Genomic DNA, 21,188 nt, shown 5'->3' with positions numbered 1-21,188 from the left:
CAGAGCGCCTCCTTGATAGAGGCTGGCCAGAAGGCCACTTCCCTGGGGGCTGATTTGGCTGTGCCAAGGGACAGGACGAAGTGTTCAGTTCGATCCCTCTCTGGGAAGCTCCTGATCAAGGAGGAAAGAGCCACGTCCTCTGCTTCATCCCCACTCCACAAGCAGCTCACCTGTAAAGGCATCTGACACCAGAACCAGAATTCAGGGATATAAGGAACCGAGCTCAAGGGTGGAGAGGGGATGAAAGAGGGCCTATAGGGCCAGGGGACCACTGCCTGGGTGCATGTAGCCCCATCCCTGCGGGAAGCCTGTGGGCCTAGAAGTGTGAGGGAGGAGCCCCAGGGAGAAGGCCTGCCTCCCAGGTCGTCTCCTGGCCCAGCTTCCTCAGCCAAGCAGTGTTGGGAGTAAGCGGTCTACAGCAGGGCACCTGGCTGCACATTAGCCTTTCCTGGGCAGTTTAAAAAGGAAAACCCACACCAGGACCCGTCCAGGAAATAACTGATCCATTCCATGGGCCGGGTTGAGAACCATGGTGGGGATGCAGGGAGGGCAAGCCAGTCTCTCTCTGGCTGGGGGCCAGGCTTTACCACTCCTGCACACAGGGATGGAAGCAGTCCCTTCCCTCCTCCCCTACAGGCACACTGCTCTCTCCAAGTTGGTCAGTCCCAGGAAGTTTGGGAATGGGGCATGCCCTCCTCATTCCTCAGCCCAGGAGGGAAGGGTCCCTGGTACCAGCTGTCTTTCTCACTCCCTTTCTCCCTATTTGGCACCTGCAGGGAGAAACTAAGCAGCTCCGCAGAAATGGGTTTAGCTGGAGAGGGAGCAATCAAGGCAAGCCAGACTTTTAGCAAATACATTTTATCCGGAAAGAGATAATAAAATAGCGTGCACTTTATTTAAAACCAACCAAGCGCCGATAAAAATATATATATATATATCACTGCAGCTGTGATTCCTTTCAACCTCAACAGTAAGAACTGGGCATTTCTTCACTCTTCACATCGTGTGCAGGGCCTGGCAGAGGAAGCCACCCACCTCCACCAGAGCCTTGGAGGAAGAAATGAGTGGCCCCCACAGTGGGGCCATCTCAGCTGCAGGGCATGAGAAGGGGCCGTGTGGTGCATCTCTGTTGTCTGTGCTGTGCTCCTCCTGGGCCGCTGATCAGCGACTCCTCAGTGGCAGTGACGGAGAGAGAGATGGAGAACCGCCTGGAGCTGTGCAGACAGGAAGATGAGTCCTCTTTCCTTCTTCGGGGTCTCTGAAACCCCCACGGGGGATCCCATCGCAGGGTCCTACTTGCAGGCACAAGCCTGCAAAGCAGTCATCTTTTGCTCTGGCTGAAGGGGAATCAAGAATCCGAGAGGAACCACTTTCCTCTTGACACAAAGCAGCCACAGGGCAGTTTCTTACATACAGTATGGCAGCAGCGGGCAAACGGAGGACCCCGCTGGCTCGGATTAAGGCACTTGTAACAGACTCAAGGTACGTTCCAGCCCCGGCCCCAGGTGGGAACTTCCTCACTTCTGTTTGCCCTCAGGCCCCATAGGCCCTGCCTCTCCCCACCACCGGGCAATGAAAGGGAAAGGAGCACGCCTTGAGGGACCGGGGTTTGGTTGGAGTACAGGGCTGGGAGGAGAAGACAAACAAGGATGGAAGGAGGGGACTTGGCAAAGGGGGAGGTAGAGAAGGACAGGAGGGAAAGAGCACTGGAGGAAGGCAAGTCGTGGCTGAGTCATGGAGGCCACTGGCAGTGATCGGGGTGCTCGCTGAGAGCAGGTGCAGAAGCTGGCAGGAGCCCCCCGCCAACCACCTGCCCTGCTAAGACAGGCTGGGAGCAGAGAAAGTGGGGAGAACCAAGCCCAAACCAGAGAACCTCAGAGGACAGGGCCCCTGAGGACAAGTCGGGGCATGGTCTTCCTCTCTCGGCTAAGGGGTCTGCAGAGAGAAAGGTCTGAAAGATTCAGAGACAGGGCAAGAAAGAGGCAGGGGGCTGGAAGGAGGGTTGTGTGACCCAGAAGCAGCTGGGCTCTTTGGTATGATGCAGGGGGTGGCGTCCGACGACCCTCTCACTCCTCCTCCACGTTCCGGGGCCCCTTGACCGCTCGCCTCTGCCGCCAGCGCAGCTCCTCCACCTGGCGTTCCAGACCCCGAACCTTGGCCTCCAGCTGGGCCCCCGAGGCGCGGGTGCCAGTGAGCCGGCTCAGCAGGGCGTAGAGGGTCAGCAAGGCCAGGAGAAGCAGCGCCCGGGTGGAGGGGTCGGGCACGGACCTCACCAGGGCCACAAAGGCAGCCAGGAAGAGGGCAAGCTTCAGGCCCCACAGGATCCGCCCCAGCAAGGCCAAGACCAAGCCGAGGAGCACTGACAGCAGCCAATAGGCAACCAGGGCACCTGCTCCCCACAGCAGGAAGGTCTGGACTTGGCCGGGGCTGAGCTTCAGGCCCTGGGTGAGGTGATCTCCTGGAAGGAGAGAGAGTCATAGAATCAGCCACCCTGGCATGGTGAAGGGAGTGGGGGGAGCTGGCAAGGACCAATAAAAAGGGGAAGAGCCAAACCCCCTTAGCCAAGGAAAAATCCTTTCCCCTCAGGTCATGGAGCTTAAATCCCAGCATCGGGTCCAGCTGACTGAGGGCAGACTCCTTCCCTTGGCTGAGTCCATTGCATCTGTGAAATGGGAGTGAGCCACTGTGGGTGCTGGTTAGAAAAGACGCTACGGCTTAGTGCGATGCCACAGTTAGTAGCCTGCTCTTAGGTTGCCTCTGGAGAGACCTGGGAGGAGTTAAACAGCTAGGGAAAAGTCTAGACTTTGAAAAGATAAACTCTCACAAACAGGAAGTGACACGTTAATCTCCAGCTGACCTAACCAGTTCTCTGCCACTCACCTTCTAGCCCCAAGGCGTTCAGCAACTGAGCAGCGATCCCAGACAGTGCGAAGAAGGCCACAGAAATGGCTGACGAGATGGCCCACATTATCTGCGCCAAGGTCTGTGGGAAGAGGAGGGCACAAGATGAGTCCATAATTAATGATGTTCTTCCTCTCTGAGCCTCACCACCACCAGCCAGGAACGCCTCCACCTGCTTCTCGTCCTGGCCGAGGGGTCCCTTCTACAGCCACCTTCCAGTGCATGGGGACAGGCCATTTCTCCTTCCTGAGCTGGAACCCATGACACTGGGGCCCTAATTCAACTGATGTGCTCAAATACTTTGGTGGTGGTAGTGGGTGAATGTGGATGTGTGGGAGAATCATCAAATCCCTGAAGCAGTCACCCTGTAAAATTTGGTGGGGGGTCCTCCTAGCCTCCCAAGGATTGAAGGTCTGGGAAGCAGCATCCCTGACGGGCTAGGCTGTTTCAGTGACAATGAAGTCAATCGGCTCTTCTGTATTATGGATCTTATAAATGGTAAGATCTTTGTTTCAGGTATTCAATAAGACCTATCAAAAGTATATGGCAACATGCTTGGGATGCCACTGGGTAGAAGAGACAGCCCTGCCTTAAGGCCCTGAGTCATCCCCACTCCCGCCTCTCCAGGTAAAAGTATGGACTCAGGTCTTGATATTTGGCCAATTTAAGACTTAAGGTCAGATTTAGACCAAAGTCAGACACATCGTCACCAGTGACATAGGTTTACAAAGATGGCTCATTTCCCAGTCTTTCTGGCAAGAAAAGGCAGGGATAAGGGAAAGATGGGGGTGGAGCTAAACGCTCTGGGGTAGGAATGAAACAAAGGGGGTGCAAGAGGCAGGGGCTGTCTGGCTTCATTCCGTGGAACTGGGGGGCTATCTGCCCCACGGATTATGATACAGAGGATGTGGAGTCAAGACAGGTGGCCATGAACAACGGCTCCTCTGTCCTTAACATGTGTGGTCACAGCAGGGAACACTCTCTTTACCTCGGAAACCAGGTGCATGGTTTCTGCCCCAATCCAGGTATCCAAGGTTCCCCGCACAGAGCTACCGATCTGGCTCAAGAGATCAACTGGGGCCTCCCTCTTCTGCTGGCCCGGCGTCACAAAGTCTCGATGTGACTGGGAAGACGCTGAGTGCAGGAGCAGGAGGGCCATGAGCACCATCAGGACAACTTTGAACAGATACTTGCCCCATGGCGAACCGCTGCCTAAGCCTGCCATGGCTGGATCTGTCAGGGTTGAGAAGCATGGTATGAGTGAGGGCCCGAACTGGCAGAGAAACCCACTGTCCTGAGTGCGACTTGCCCCAGCACCCTCCTCCACCCCTCCCTGTTAGTTGAAACGCAGAACTGAGACTTTCAGCCTCAGCTGGGTACAACCATCTGATTCACAGGTTCCTCTTTCAAGTTCTTTACTGTTTGCATATTAATAAACCAGTAAGTATACGTCAGCGCCTTAAGGTGGATGAGAAGATCTCTCTGAGGCTTACTCCAGTTCTAAAAACCTGAAGGCCTGCCTTTGTGTATTAGGTGCTTTGGGCATTAAAGAAAAAAAAAAAAAAAATATATATATATATATATATATATAAGACTATAAAGCTTTGTCCCCAAGGAAGTTATAATCTACTTTAGATAAAGCTAATACATATATTTTACAAACTTAAAAATTGCACTCAAATAGGATTACCACTGCGTAAAGATGTAAAGAAACATGCTTGGTTGGGTGCTCAAATACACAAGAACACACTGTACACAGGCCATCTGTTCTGCAGGAGTATCACGTGAGATGGTCCTTATCCTCCTCACCACTATGGGTAGAGAAGAGACTGAGACTTAGGACTTTGTCATCCACCCAAGGTCACTGGGGCTAAGGAGAAAGGCCAGGATTTGGACCTAAACTTCTGCTTCCAAATTATAGAAGTGAAGGTGGATCACAACTGTGGTTGCTCACTGGAAACATCTGGAAGCTTCACAAACTATTGATGCCTCTGCCCTAAAGACAGGAGGTTCTGATGTCACGGTGAGTATGGCCCCGGCTTAGACCTCCAAAAGCCCCCCAGAGGATTCCACTGTGCAAAGTCAAGATCCACTCACACTGAATGACCTCAACTCCCCAGCCCCCAACGGAGGCAAAGAGTTAAAGCACAACTTTTAAGGAACAATATTATTAATAATAAAAAGTTAACCATGGGCCACCTATCTCATTTAATCCTCACTACAACCCATTAGGTAGGTACTGTTCTTATCCCCCATTTAACTGATGAAGAAACTGAGGAAGGATAAGTAGTAAGTAGGTGAGCCAGAATTTGAATTCAGGTATACCTGACATCAGGCTTCCCTGGTGGCTCAGCGGGAAAGAATCTGCCTGCAGTGCAGGAGACAAGGAGACACCGATTTGATCCCTAGGTTGGGAAGATCCCCTGGAGGCGGGCATCCCCTGGAGGCGGGCATGTCAACTCACTCCAGTATTCCTTCCGGGAGAATCCCATGGACAGAGCAGCATGGCGCGCTACAGTCCGTGGGGTCACAAAGAGTTGGACACTGAAGCAACTCAGCATGCATGCACGTGACATCAGCACCCTCACATATACCACCGTGCTGTATCCTCTCCAACTCAAATCTCACAAGTGATTGGAAAGTCACCCAAGAGATTATTCATGAGCTAAAATAGACTTGGCATCTACCAGTCCACTCCATGAATTACTGGTGATAATTCAGTTAACTGCTTTGTGTCTTATGCTCTGATCTCCTCTGTAATGTGATGCTGTAGGCAAGTTAAGACCCAACAAGTATCAACTCATTGAAGTACCAGTGGATTTAGCCAAGAAAAACGTTTTCAGTTCCAACTTCTATTTGCTACCGTGCTTGAGAAAAGTCAAACAGCACCGGCAAATTCCCTGTTCTCTTCCAGGCTCAGAAATGAACCTGCAGCTCCTGGGAGTGTCAGAGATTTAGACTTGAGGAGCAGAGGCTTAGCCAGGCCCCTGAGGCAGGAGCAGTCAGGTGTTTGAAGTTTTTGTAGCTACCAGGGCCCTCAGGTAGTCAGCCAGAAATCAAGAAGGAGGAGAAGATATTCTCGTTTTTGTTTAGTGGGAAGGAGGGTCCAAGAACCAGTTATAAAAATATCACATTTGGGGCACTTTCTGGCACAGAACAGTTGCTCTAAATCCCTCCTGAGACCTGTAGGATCAGGCAGGCTGCAAAACAGACAGTTCAGAGGGAACAACCTCAGGTTGGGAAGTCTTCTACTCTTCTTCTGGCACAAATCAAGAACCAGATGGTTCCTGCCTGCCCGTGGTCAGAGATGAGGAAAGCACAGGTCAGTTCCTGGTCTATCTGGGTCATGACTGCACTGGGGACGTAACGAGCAGGGATGCTATCTTGGGTTGGATTCTATATCCAAGGACCTCCACCCAGAGGGATCCGATGACTTCTCCTATCTTGAAGGTCAAGGTGACGTGAATTGCTCCCCACCCCCACCCCCAAATGGAAGTCTCCTGCGTTCTGTGCCAGCCTCAACCTTCAGGCAGCCATTTGCTTCAGTCCAGGGGAGTTGTGTGTGCTCAATCGCTCAGTCGGGTCTGACTCTTTGCAACCTCATGGACTGTAGCCCGCCAGGCTCCTCTGTCCATGGGATTCTCCAGGCAAGAATACTGGAGCGGGTTGCCATTTCCTCCTCCACAGGTTCTTCCTGACCCAGGGATCAGACCCAGAGCTCCTACATCTCCTGCATTGGCAGGTGTTTTCCTTACCACTGAGCCACCCGGAAATCTGAGGAAACTAGGGGACCTTGAAATAAACTCTCCACAGTGAGGCTGGCATTGCCTGCCAGTCAACCTTCGGAAATGTACCAGCAACCAAATCTAACCCGATTCCGGAGTGAGCCCTTTGCAGATAAGAAAGCTACTCCCTTTCTTCAAAGGTTTCCCTGGTGGCTCAGATGGTAAAGAATCTGCGTGCAATGTAGGAGACCTGGGTTCGATCCCGGTTGGGAAGATTCCCCTGGAAAAGGGACTGGCTACCCACTCCAGTATTCTTGCCTGGAGAATCCCATGGACAGAGGAGTCTGGCAGGCTACAGTCCATAGGGTCACAAAGAGTTGGACACGACTAACACTTTTACTTTTCCCTTTCTCTTCAAATTGTTTTCTTTAACAGGATTCCTCCTCATTTCTCCTTCAGCAAGGGTCTAACCCATCGCCATGATACCTCCTCACTTCATCCCAACCAAATACTTTTGATAAAAAGAAGCCATGGGAGTCAGGGGCTGCAGCAGCCATGAGCTCTGAGAGGAAGGATGTCTTAAATGTCTCAGCAAATAGCAGGCACTCAACAACAACAAATTGTGTGCGTGTGTGTGTGTGTGTGTGTGTGTTGCTTGATAATTTACAAAGTGCTTGTTCTTTCACCATCACATTTAAGTCCACAACAATCTTATAAGATACTGTTATTTCTCCACATTTACTCAGAAAACTATGGCTTAGAGAGATCAAGTGTTGTTCAAGTTCACACAGCAGGACGGGGACCTAACTCCAGAACCCAGGGTCTAAACCTTGCCCTTTTGCTCCTTCCACATCCCACCCACCCTGCCTCATTAAGACATGGTTGCTGCCCTCAAGGAGCTTAAGGTTCTGCCCCAAATCAACCACCTCACAGACAGAGGGCACCCAGATTCCCACAAGGAGACCACCCACCAGATGATGACCCACCTGCTGGACTCACAGGTCATGGTTCTGCAGCAAAAAGCTGGGACTAGACCTGCCACTTTTGTTTAGGCAGCAGCAATATGGCTTGGGCAGGGACAGGCTGAACTGGGGAAACTGCTTCATTTAACTGTGGTAGTGAGAAGGAAATGGCAACCACCTCCAGTGTTCTTGCCTGGAGAATCCCAGGGACGGGGGAGCCTGGTGGGCTGCCGTCTATGGGGTCGCACAGAGTCGGACACGACTGAAGCGACTTAGCAGCAGCAGGAGCAGTGAGAAGACACTATATGTTTAGCTGTGGTTTGCTAAGAGGGTAGGGTAGGGCGGTCCCCAGGCTCCCTGCCAAGGCTCCTTCCTCCTGTCGCTTCCTCTCGCACTATAAATCACAACACAGCAGGAGGGGCAGCTGATTTTGTGCCTTCTGCCGGTCCTGATTTCCCCATCACTGTAGAAACTGCCCCCATGGAGAAGCAGTTCTCAATTGTGGTTGCCATGAAAAGGGCTTGAGCCTCCTCAATCTGGAGTGTCTGTCCCACCTGCACCCTCCAGCCCCCAGGGCTTCTTTACTTGGACTCTCCCCAGAGTCAGGTTCAGGCTTTTGTTTTCAGAGCTCCTTGGGGATTTCTGATGCATAACAGGACAACTGCCACAAATGATCAGCAGCACAGGGGAAAGTCTACTGTTCGGGCAAAGCCGCCCAAATTCAGCAGTGTACAAAGCACTCTAGACTTTCCTGTCCCAGGTTCAGTTCTGCCACACACTAGAAGCCACTACTGAACTCCCCTGGCAGTCTAGTGGTTAACACTCCATGCTTCCAGTGGAGGGGGTGTGGGCTCAATCCCTGACCAGGGAACTAAGATCCCACATGCACTGCAGCGCGGCCAAAAAAAATAAAATTTAGAAGCCACTACCTTCTACCTTATTACTTAACTGTCTGAGTTTCAGTCTCCTCAAATCTAAAATGGGATCAAATGAGGTTAAGAGTTAATGCAAGTAGTTAACATGTTTCTACAAGAACTTTGTAAACTATAAACATCTATAGGAAAGTTGTAGCCCACAAATTGCCAATATACCACTCATTGCACTGTAGCATAATTTAGCAGTTTTTATGCCTGCCTTCCCCAAAAGACTTTGAGCACCTCCCCTTCACACTTGATAGCTAACCTTCCTTGGAATTCCCAGTGCCTAGCACAGAACAATGACTAATAAATGCTTGTTAAATGAGTGTCAAGAAGCCCAAGAAGCGGTGAGAATGACAACGGAGAGCCATGGAGAGGTACGGAGAGGACTATTTTAAAGTTGATCCAAATATGCAGCGGCCACTCGAAAAGCACAGCTGCGTGGAAAAGAAGCTCCTAAACCGGGTGAAGCTGCTACTCGGGAGTATGAAGTCAGCGTCCCGGCAGGTGGGGGCAGCCCCCGCTAAACCCCTAACAGCTGCTGCCCAGCAACTGTTTGGGGGCAGGGCGACGAGCAAAGGGGCAGCTTCCCATGCGCACGGCGCTTTCCCCAGGGCCCGGCCTTCCCGAGACAGGGTGTCAGTGGCATGCTTGTGCTATTTCGAACAGCGTGTCCCTTGCCAAGGCTGCTGAGTGACGTCGCCGGCAAGGGACGCGGCGCGGCCCAGGGGTTCGGGGTACCCCCAAACGGCTCGGAGCGAAGCCGCGGGAGGCCGAGTCGTAGGCGGGAGTTGGGGTCGAGGGGCTCAGCGCTGGCCTGGTCCCGCAAACCTGACAGCCGCGTGTCCTCGACCGGACCTTGGAGCAGCACCGCGAACTCTTCTCCCCGGAAACGCGCACCTCCCCTGTTACTTAGTAACGACGCCCCCTGTTGCATAGCAACGAGGATCCGGGTCCACTGTTAAGACTGCCCGCCGCGCGACTTCGGACCCCTCCCCACAGGCGCTCGTCAGGCCTCGCGGCCGCCGGGCTCACACCTGCAGCGGCCGCCGCCACCCAGTCCCGCGTGCAGCCCCCGAGTCCCGGTCTCAGCCTGCACTCACCGGGCTCTGGCCACCGCTGCTCTTCACGTGCGACTTCACTAAAACGCGGCACTACACCCGCGCCTCAACTCTGGGGCGTTGGTTTATCGTCTGCGCACGCGCAAGGCGGGACGTGCCCGGACCTGCGGGCCGCCCAAAAAGCCCAAAGTCCGGTGCCGGTCAGCGCATGCGCTCTACTCTCCGCTTGCGTATTTATCCCAGGCATTCCCACCGGGAAAATAATGGAGTCGGAAGTTCGAGCTGGAAACGGAAGTCTCTGGCAGGAAAGGGGAAAGTGACTATATCTGGACTATAGAGTGGGTAAACTTCATTTTTTAATTTGGAATGGAAGCTTATCTGCCTCTTAAAAAAACAAAAACAAAAACCCCTTGGCATTTCGGGCATTGTAGTTCTCCAGCTATGTGAGGCCTCCTGAGGCATTGTGGGAAATGTAGTTCTAAGAAAGAGGAGCCTGAGCGCACCTGGTCTTTTGAGAAAATTTTTCGCGCTTAAAAGACACAAAGGGGAAAGGGTGTTAGAGGAGCAGTAAGAGGCGCTCAACCGGGAAAATGCATCCTTTCCCTCTGAGATCATTTCCACTCCTTAACTCTGCAGATGGTTCCTAAATGTTCTCTCAGTTTTAGAGAGGGAAGGGCACTAACTTCCAGACCCATTTCAGTCAAAAAGGCAGCATTGTGAGGGAGAACGCCGCGGGATTTGGAATGAAGAGGTCTTTTGCCTGCTTTGTTATTCTGGCAGGTCACTTCATCTCTCTGGATGTCCTTATTTCAACTTTACTATTGTTTGAAAGAAAACTGTAGGCTTGAAATGGAGTCACTTATTGTAAGGACAAGTCCCTAATCCGGGAATTAATACCTGTCGTAGCTTAAATTTCAACGTCATTCAGAAATGTAGTCTTAACAAGTTAGGAATTTTTTGGTCAGCACCAATGAGGCCATCTGTCACACGGGGTCTCTGTTGTCCCCAAAGGAAACTGAAATAATCTGCCATATAGATCCCTTCCATTCCCCATAAAATATGTTACCTATGGCTGCAATGCGGGAGAACTGGGTTCGATCCCTGGGTTGGGAAGATCCCCCAGAGAATGGAAAGGCTACCCACTGTAGTACTCTGGCCTGGAAAATTCCATGGACTGTATAGTCCATGGGGATAGCAAAGAGTTGGACAGGACTACACGACTTTCCACTTTCATTTTCATGCCTAAAGTAATCTTTTCTTCTGTTTATGGATTTCATGTCCTGCGTTTGAAAACCTTTCCTTTACTATAGCTCTTTGGAGATATGGGATGCTGCCTAATTTATGAATCTTCTATAACTAATTAGATATTTGAAATGTATTTGGCTGAATTTTGTTTTTTAATTCTATAAAGTACTAAAAGTGTTCCAGTGAGAAAAAGGAAAAAGTTTTCTTTTTTTCTCTTGCCCTTTTCTGAGCACTTTTTTTTACTTTGAATGTTCCTGTCTGTAGTCAGTGCATGCATGCAATGCAAAATTCGTTCAGTCCTTTTGGTTGGAACTCTTTGCGACCCTGTGGGTCATAGCCCTATGGGCTCCTCTGTCCATGGGATTTTCCAGGCAAGAATCCTGGAGTGGATTGCAATTTTCTCCTCCAGGGGAACTTCCTGACCCAGGGATAAAACCTGGGTCTCCTGCATGGCAGCCAGATTCTTTACCAACTGAGTCACCAGGGGAAGGCTCCAGGAAAGACAATGGACCCAACTAACAGGCTGCTTGACTCCAGTCTATATCTGTTTTTGAAACAGCGCAAGAGGAAAAAGAATATAAGATCCTTACACCTTTGTTCTTTGTCACTGACCCTTGACTCTGTGCCCTCACCTATATAATCCTCTGATTTCTGGAGGAAGGGAAGCCCAGTGCCTGAGGCAGGAGCCTGCTCTGTCTCCCTTCCTCCACCTGAGGATTGAAGCCACCTTTCTATTTCTTCCAAACCTTGTCTCCATATTTTATTTGGCTTCAGTGGGCAGAGAAAGCCAAGATTTTTGGACTACATCAGAAGATCTTAACATACATCTTCACTTCTTAGCAGGTATGGAGATTCAAGGAAATAAGTGGAGTGAACTTTTTCTGATTAAGTAAGTGGAGTTTTTTGTTTTTTAAATTTAAGTTGCTGTCCAAATGCTTTTATGTAGGTAAGTTCCCCTTTGATGTTCCTGAAACAGTTCTGAAACTCAACACTCTAAAACAAAAATCTATTTTTCCCCTCCCTCCCTGAATCAGCTTTTTAATTCTGCCTTCCATAGCTCTGGGAGAAGGCAATGGCCTCCCACTCCAGTACTCTTGCCTGGAAAAATCCCATGGTTGGAGGAACCTGGTAGGCTGCAGTCCATGGGGTCACTGAGGGTCAGACACGACTGAGCGACTTCACTTTCACTTTTCACTTTCATGCATTGGAGAAGGAAATGGCAACCCACTCCAGTGGTCTTGCCTGGAGAATCCCAGGGATGGGGGAGCCTCGTGGGCTGCTGTCTATGGGGTCGCACAGAGTCAGACACGACTGAAGTGACTTAGCAGCAGCTTCCATAGCTCTGAGAAACTACTCCCAAGAGGTAGGGGAGAGGCCAGTATATCTGTAACTTTGGTAAGTGGTGTGTGCAATCCAGCATACATCTTGGAAGAAGGTTACTGCTAGTCGAGAGGAACAGGTATCTCAGTTCATTATTTTAATGCTTTTCTAAGTATGGGAAAATGCAAGAATTGGGGTTCACAAAAATGTTCCTATCATATCTAGCTATCTAAGGGTCTGTTTTGCCTGTTTTCTCAAAGCACAGTGGTTCACCCTGTTCTTCATCCTGAATTTCTTTCAGGGTGTATTGTAGGTCAGTGCTGAGGACTTACTCTAGAAGATTTGTGAAACTGGATGGTGAGTGACATTCCTTGTTTTACAGTGCCACCTTGTGGTCCTAAATTTAACCAAGGTTTGGGAGGTATTTCATAACCAAATTGTCCCATGGTGCCAGGAAGGCTTATTCCTAGGTCAGGAGAGGATTCCCTTGATATGCCACTCAGTGCATTATTAATGTCCCTGTTAATAGTAGCGTAAAAGTATCTGAACCACTTGTCTCACTAGTCTGCTATGTTTCAGGAAATGATTCCCTTTTGTTGCCTCTTCCCATGTCTGCTGCTGCTGCTGCTAAGTCGCTTCAGTCGTGTCTGACTCTGTGCGACCCCATAGACAGCAGCCCATCAGGCTCCCCCGTCCCTGGGATTTTCCAGGCAAGAACACTGGAGTGGGTTGCCATTTCCGTTACACTATTGTTCACTCGCTAAGTGGTGTCTGATTCTTTGTGACCCCATGAACTGCAGCATGCCAGGCTTCTCTGTCCAGAGTTACATTATTACAATTATTTTAATTTTATATAGAACTATATATTTGGCCGGGGCTTCCCTGGTGGTTCAGTGGGAAATAATCTGCCTGCCAATGCAAGTGACTCAGGAGAGCCAGGTTCAATTCCTGGGTTGGGAATATCTCCTGGAGAAGGAAATGGCAACCCTCTCCAATATTCTTGCCTGGAGAATTCCATGGACACAGGAGCCTGGCACACTGAGTCTATGGAGTCGAAAGGAGTCAGACACAACTTAGGGACTAAACAGCTGTATATTTGGTTGACTGTTTCAAGCTGCTTGGTCATCAAAATATTTGTCAGAATCTCAGTAGCACTTTGGGTAATGTGAAAAACGACAATCTTGTAGAGTAAGCAGAATACAGGTAGTACAGTTAGTAGTAAGGATTTTTTTAATTTATTTATTTGCCTGCACCGAGTCTTAGTTGTGGAGTGAGGGATCTTTAGTTTCGGCATACAAATTCTTAGTTGCAGCATGTGGGGTCTAGGTCCCCAACCAGAAACAGAACCCTGGCCCTCTGCATTGAAAGTGTGGAGTCTTAGCTACTGGACCATCAGGGAAGTCCCTTAAGTTAGCATTTAAACCAAGAACCTACATTGGATGTGAGCCCTGGTCACCTGACCCATCTGTTCCATACCAATTGCTATCTTTAAAGGTAATGATAAGTTGACGTTGTTCATAAGGCACTCTGCCCAATTTCCTAATGTTATTAAGCTCCTTATCTCTAGTATAATTTAATTGTTCCCACCATAAGGAAGCCTTTAAATTTAAATGACTATAGCCTGGTATTAACAATATAAATCCATCCCATAATTGAGGGATGGTCTCTCCCAGTAAGCAGGAGGTTATGATTTTTGACTAACATTTAGCTCATTGTTCTGATTGAGCTTGAGTGATTAACTTTTAAAGAAAAATTGTATTTATGGCCAGGGGCAGAGCTGGTATGATTGATTAGCCAAGTGAGGGAGTCCCATCTAGTAATATCAATAAGGACTTGAACAGAACTATATAACTTTTTTCTTCTAGAATAAATTTCCTAAGGGCCATCCAAGCAAGCCTTGGAGTGGAAAAAATTCACCAAGGTAAACCAAAAGTACTGAACATGGGTAATTGACCATAAATACAACAATTGGATTGATTTTTAAACTCTGCATAGGATTTGTGTATCCATGATAGAAACCAAGAAAACACTATAAATGATCACACAGGTCAGGCCCAGCATCTTGGAATAGCTGTTCACTTCTCATGTCATCTTCTTCTCATCCTGGTGTGGGTATTCTTTTAAGGTGATATTGAGGTCAGCAGTCCTATCTTTAGACCAGTCTGGAACAGGGGCCCTTTTTAAAGTGGGAGGAATGAATGCAGGAGTTAATTCTCTTTGGTTTCACTGCACATGAGCTAGTTAAGAATATGATAAAAATCCTTTCATCTAGGTTTGGAGACAGTTCTTTAAATGATGTCTTTTCCAGTTTGAAATCTCCTTGTTTCAGGTCATGGCACATCTGATCTTCATCCAAAGATAGATTACTAGGGTAAACATCAGAATCAATTTTAGACTGTCCTTTGAATAGTTCATTAAACCTTACAGTAATGCAAATTGGTAAAAAGGAGTCATCTGGGAAGTAAGTCTTAGGCAGTAAATACCAAAACTCAAAGACAACTAACAGCACTAGAACTTAATATCTACAAAGGTATATTACTGAAACATAATTTTTCTTTTGAAAACTATCCTTGTCGCTACAAAATATAGCCAGATTAAGACTAATTTGCTTGCAAAATGAGTCCAGTTTCAATAAACTTAACCTGATTATATATATAAGTATAATTGACCATATATGCTTAAAACTCAGAATTTTGGGGTTCCATCAAGATCATGGCAAATAGAAAGGGAAAAGTGGAAACAGTGACAGGTTTTATTTTGGGGGGCTCTAAAATCACTTCAGACAGTGACTGCAGCCATGAAATTAAAAGATGCTTTCTCCTTGGAAGAAAAGCTATGACCAACATAGACAGCATATTAAAAAGCAGAGACATCACTTTGCCAACAAAGGCCCATATAGTCAAAGCTATGGTTTTTCCAGTAGTCATGTACATATTTGAGAGTTGGACCACAAAGAAGGCTGAGTGCCAAAGAATTGATGCTTTTGAACTGTGGTGCTGGAGAAGACTCTTCAGAGTCCCTTGGACTGCAAGGAGGTCAAACCAGTCAGTCCTAAAGGAAATCAGTCCTGAATAGTCATTGGAAGGACTGATGCTGAAGCTGAAACTCCAGTACTTTGACCACCAGATGCTAAGAGCTGACTCATTGGAAAAGACCCAGATACTGGGAAAAATTGAAGGCAAAAGGAGAAGCGGGTAGGAGACGATGAGATGGTTAAATAGCATCACGGACTCAGTGGACATGAGTTTGAGCAAACTCGAGGAGATAGTAAAGAACAGGGGAGCCTGGTGTGCCTCAGTCCATGGGGTCACAAAGAGTCAAACATGACTTAGCTACTGAACAACAACAAACGCTCTTTTAAATTGGTTTTGCTAGAACTTTTCATAAGGATTCTCAGGTTTGAACTATAAAAGGTTTCTCAAGGCCAGGAAAGTCATGCTAAGGACTGGCCATCAGATTCTGTTTGAGATACCTATAAATTTGGGTGAATAACTCTCTTCTTGAGGATCCAAAATGTCTTGAGGTTCTTGAACCTGCTGGGAAATGGCTTGAATTATTCACCTGATAAGGTTACAAGGTACCAGACTATTTTTTTCAAGAAGTTAATGGCTCCATAAAGTCAGTCTTAGTTCCTTAATGCTGTCTTGTCTTATCTGAGTCTATGCACATCTCTCAATTATAACATTCCAATCAAAGCCTTGAGAGTATAACCAATGTTTCCAATTGTGTGCTGTTGTAAGGAGAATAGGTTCTTACTGAATTTATGCAAATAACAGTATTGCCATGAAAATAAGAATACTCACTAAGAGTTTCCAAATTCTGGAGGGATCAAGTAGAGAGAAAAGATAAATGTTTCAGTTCTGCTTACAAAGATATAATTCATCAGATTGCTGTAAATCACAGTTAGCTTAAGGGGAAAGGTTTCTTTACATCTGGAAAGCAAAGATTAAAATTCAGTAATATTTCAGACAAAAAGCCACACTTGTTAATCTTGATACTTCATAGGTTTGATGCCATCAAGTTTTCCATTAGAATTCTTTTAATTTTTTACCCAGTTCAGCAATATAATCTAAACATTTTCAGAAACCTGTACTTATCAGAAAGCCCTTTCTATGAGTCTTCTTGAAAATGAAGCATTTTTATGAAGCATCAGAGCAAAATAATAATTGTCTATAAATGACAAAAGATTTTAAAGGGCATGGCTAAAGACCTGATTACAATGTAGTTGTCAAAAAAATTTAGTTATTTTTGTGACATAGAATATTAATAACTAGAATTATGACTGATAACATTTTATCAGGACACAGTCAGATTTTAGGCATTTCATATAATTTCCAGAACATTTATGTTAATAACAATTACCCATAGTGGAGAAGGAAATGGCAGTGCACTCCAGTATTCTTGCCTGAAGAATTCCGTGGACAGAGGAGCCTGGCAGGCTACATACAGTCCATGGGGTCCCAAAGAGTCAGACATGACTGAGCAACTAACACAACATACACTATAACCTAAGAAAGTTAACAGTGCTTCCCCTGTAATTTAATATACCAAATAAGCATAATTAACTTATCATCTTTCTTTGAGATGTTTTGGTATCCTCTGAAGTATCCCCAGGTTAGCTAGAGGTCAAAAGAACTTCATTTTAAAATTGGTTTGAGGAAGCTTGTCAAAGATATCAAAAATTTTAGAGACTTCCCTGGTGGTTCAGTGGTTAGGAATCCACATCTCAATTTGGGGGACATGGGTTCAGTCCCATGTCAGTTCCACATGCCGAGGGGCAACTAAGCCCATGTGACACAACTACTGAAACCCATGCACCTGGAGCCCACGCTCCACAATAAGAGAAGCTGCCACAATGAGAGGCCTGGGCACCGCAACCAGAGTGTGGCTGCTACTCACCGCAGCGAGAGAAAGTCCACAGGGAGTAGTGAGGACTCAGTGCAGCCAAAAAATAAATAAGTAAATAAATAATATTTAAAAAAGGAAAAAAAATTAAACACTTGGTCAAATAGGATCATAGGTCACTATGAAACGATATTTATTTGACTAAGTGACAATTGTTGTTGTTCAGTCGCTAAGTCATGTTCAACTCTGCGACCCCATGGACTGCAGCACGCCAGCCTTCCCGGTCCTTCACTATCTCCCAGAGCTTGCTCCAACTCATGTCCATTGAGTCAGTGATGCCATCCAACCATTTTCATCCTCTGTCACTCCCTTCTCCTCCTGCCCTCAATCAAGTGACAAAAGAATATTTCAGAGGCAAATACAAAAGTTTACAACAGGTTGTTTAAAAGGTAAAGAAACTTGACAATCTGCCATCAAAAGCAGATCAGTATTCCAAGAAAACTTTGTCCCTCTTAACAGAGAGAGAAAAACAAATTCTAATTTTGTACCAGCATATTTTTAATAGTAAAACTCAACCAATTAAGTTAATTCTGATCTTAGCCAGTCCTGCTCACATACAAAACCCTTTTCCTAGAATTTCTTTTCCATAACCTTCTGTAACTTTCTTGTTTTACCTTCAGATTTTGTCCTGTGCTGTCCCTTTTCTCTCTCTGTCTTTAACCTTTTTTAGGACAAAATTATTTCCTTTTCCCTTAACAAAATTCACTTCCTTTCTTTATACTTTATTTTTCCTTTGCATACAAATATATATTTTCCTTATTAATTTTTAAAAGTTTGAGTTATATGTTTTAATTATAATCTTAAACCATTAAAACCTTAATTTCTATTAAAAGTTAAGAAGTAAGCAATTATGAACTAAACTAGCATTCTGTAGAATGACAAACTTATTAGCTATAATTTCTAAAATCATGTACTTTCTTATAGAAAATGTCTCATATTAACTAATAGTCCTAAATATCATTAGTTTCTCTGTAAAAGAATCTTTATATTAATTTGAAGTATATTATTTTATTTGTAAATGACCTGCTGCTGCTAACTTGCTTCAGTCGTGTCCGACTCTGTGCGACCCCATAGACGGCAGCCCACCAGGCTCCGTTGTCCCTGGGATTCTCCAGGCAAAAACACTGGAGTGGGTTGCCATTTCCTTCTCCAATGCATGAAAGTGAAAAGTGAAAGTGAAGTCGCTCTGTCGTGTCCGACTCTTAGCGACCCCATGGACTGCAGCCTACCAGGCTCCTCCGTCCATGGGATTTTCCAGGCAAGAGTACTGGAGCAGGGTGCCATTGCCTTCTCCAGTAAATGACCTAGATATTCAATAAACTTCTATCATTTGACTTAACTTAGCGAAACTCCAAAGTTTCAAATTACCAAAAGTCTGCAGAAACTATTTTTAAGTAAACATACTGTAAAACATAATTATTCCTAGCTCAGTCAGTAAAGAATCTGCCTGCAATACAGGAGACCCGGGTTCAATTCCTGGGTCGAGAAGATCCCCTCGAGAAGGAAATGGCAACCCACTTCAGTGTTATTGCCCAGAGAATCCCATGGACAGAGGAGCCTGGCAGGCTACAGTCCATGGGGTCGCAAGAATCCGACACGACTTAGCAACTAAAGAGAGAGAATCTCTTCTCTGACTGCTAGCCTTGTTCCTCTCCTTCAGTGGCAGTTCCTCTTTCCATATTCAAACGTGATCATTCTTCAAATTTAGTGCTTGGTCTTGTTTGTTCATTCCTAAAGAGTTTGCCTAAAAACTCTTATCTCATTTATACTTAATTTACTTGTAAAAATCTCACTATAGCAAGTTATTTTTCTTGCTGACAGATTTTGTAAGAGATAATCAGATCTTATTTAATTATCTGATTTTATTATATTATTTGATTCTCTGATTACAGAGAATCAGATCTCTTTTAACAACCCTACATACAATAAAAGGATTATGTCATCTCAATATTATTCAAATCAAAAGGCTTAAACTTGTTTACCACCAGATATTACTGTAATACTGAATATTTCCCAGATTCATGTGAACCTGAAATCCATTTGGGTTAGTTTCTTTTATATTTCTGAGCATTTATATACGTGCTCAATTTCATTTAAGCCAATTATATAGAGCTCCTTTACAAATTAATTTTGGCGTTACTACCCAGAGGTAGAAATATATCTATAACATATACACAGACATATAGACATACACAGCAAGATACCCCATAGCTTCACTGAAAAGCTTAGTCATTAAAAAATAAAATAAAAACTAAAAACTTAGTCATTAATCAGTTATGACAATATAAAACTCATTTGTTTGTAAGTAAGTGAACAGAATAAGTTAAATTTACTTGCTTGCGTTTAAAAAGGCCTCTTTTCTGTTTTTTCCCCTCTGTCTCAGAAATTGGAGGTGATGTATGTAAGAGTTCCTGAGAGTCGTGGTAGAACATCTTATATCTCAAGGCACAAGGAGAGAAATGCAAGCTCCTCCTAGAAGGACTTTTGTTCCCCTAGGTTCAGAATTTTGAAAAGATGTTTTATCAAACCAATTTCTTTAACTATGCAAAAACCAGTTTTGGAATGTGAAACAACCCCATCTTGGCCATTTCAGGGTGGGGTTTCCTTGAGTTCCCAATTAAATAAATACTTATGGAAGTATTTGTTGGCTCCTCTTTTCTTCTTTTTGGGAAACTCTATTCCCTGTTTCTCAGATGACCATTATATCTACCACTGTGGGCAGGAATCCCTCAGAAGAAATGGAGTAGCCATTATGGTCAACAAGAGTTTGAAATGCAGTACTTGAATGCAATCTCAAAAATGACAGAATGATCTCTGTTCGTTTCCAAGGCAAACCATTCACTATCACAGTAATCCAAGTCTATGCCCCAACCAGTAATGCTGAAGAAGCTGAAGTTGAACGGTTCTATGAAGACCTACAAGACCTTTTAGAACTAACACCCAAAAAAGATGTCCTTTTCACTATAGGGGACTGGAATGCAAAAGTAGGAAGTCAAGAAACACCTGGAGTAACAGGCAAATTTGGCCTTGGAATACGGAATGAAGCAGGACAAAGACTAATAGACTTTTGCCAAGAAAATGCACTGGTCATAACAAACACTCTCTTCCAACAACATAAGAGAAGACTCTACACATGGACATCACCAGATGGTCAACACCAAAATCAGATGGATTATATTCTTTGCAGCCAAAGATGGAGAAGCTCTATATAGTCAACAAAAACAAGACCAGGAGCTGGCTGTGGCTCAGATCATGAACTCCTTATTACCAAATTCAGACTTAAATTGAAGAAAGTAGGGAAAACCACTAGACCATTCAGGTATGACCTAAATCAAATCCCTTATGATTATACAGTGGAAGTGAGAAATAGATTTAAGGGACTAGATCTGATAGATAGAGTGCCTGATGAACTATGGAATGAGGTTTGTGACACTGTACAGGAGACAGGGATCAAGACCATCCCCAAGGAAAAGAAATGCAAAAAAGCAAAATGGCTGTCTGAGGAGGTCTTACAAATAGCTGTGAAAAGAAGACAAGCAAAAAGCAAAAGAGAAAAGGAAAGATATAAGCCTCTGAATGCAGAGTTCCAAAGAATAGCAAGCAGAGATAAGAAAGCCTTCTTCAGTAATCAATGCAAAGAAATAGAGGAAAACAACAGAATGGGAAAGACCAGAGATCTCTTCAAGAAAATTAGAGATACCAAGGGAACATTTCATGCAAAGATGGGCTCAATAAAGGACAGAAATGATATGGACCTAACAGAAGCAGAAGATATTAAGAAGAGGTGGCAAGAATACACAGAAGAACTGTACAAAAAAGATCTTCACAACCCAGATAATCACGATGGTGTGATCACTGACCTAGAGCCAGACATCCTGGAATGTGAAGTCAAGTGGGCCTTAGAAAGCATCACTACGAACAAAGCTAGTGGAGGTGATGGAATTCCAGTTGAGCTATTTCAAATCCTGAAAGATGATGCTGTGAAAGTGCTGCATTCAATATGCCAGCAAATTTGGAAAACTCAGCAGTGGCCACAGGACTGGAAAAGGTCAGTTTTCATTCCAATCCCAAAGAAAGGCAATGCCAAAGAATGCTCAAACTACTGCACAATTGCACTCATCTCACACGCTAGTAAAGTAATGCTCAAAATTG

The 21,188-nt window shown here is 45.7% G+C and overlaps 1 protein-coding gene and 1 long non-coding RNA gene across 2 annotated transcripts; one reads left to right on the top strand and one right to left on the bottom strand.

The window, feature by feature from the left end:
• Positions 1–852: 852 nt before the first annotated feature.
• TMEM109 (transmembrane protein 109) lies at positions 853–9,759 on the bottom strand. Its single transcript, XM_005902954.3, has 4 exons — positions 9,609–9,759; positions 3,890–4,134; positions 2,881–2,983; positions 853–2,458 (listed from the first exon to the last, which is right to left on the bottom strand). Exons 2-4 carry the CDS (start codon positions 4,124–4,126, stop codon positions 2,067–2,069), a joined length of 732 nt encoding a protein of 243 aa, XP_005903016.1. The 5' UTR covers positions 4,127–4,134; positions 9,609–9,759; the 3' UTR covers positions 853–2,066.
• A 30-nt stretch (positions 9,760–9,789) lies between these two features.
• On the top strand, positions 9,790–19,667 carry LOC106701193 (uncharacterized). The gene is made up of 4 exons (XR_001351694.2): positions 9,790–9,904; positions 11,655–11,700; positions 12,433–12,488; positions 19,420–19,667. It is a non-coding gene; the product is annotated as an uncharacterized lncRNA (long non-coding RNA).
• The last annotated feature ends 1,521 nt before the right edge of the window (positions 19,668–21,188 follow it).

This window comes from Bos mutus, chromosome 29, assembly GCF_027580195.1.
Source record: "Bos mutus isolate GX-2022 chromosome 29, NWIPB_WYAK_1.1, whole genome shotgun sequence".
Lineage (NCBI taxonomy): Eukaryota > Metazoa > Chordata > Mammalia > Artiodactyla > Bovidae > Bos > Bos mutus.
This window is presented reverse-complemented; position numbering and strand designations above follow the sequence as displayed.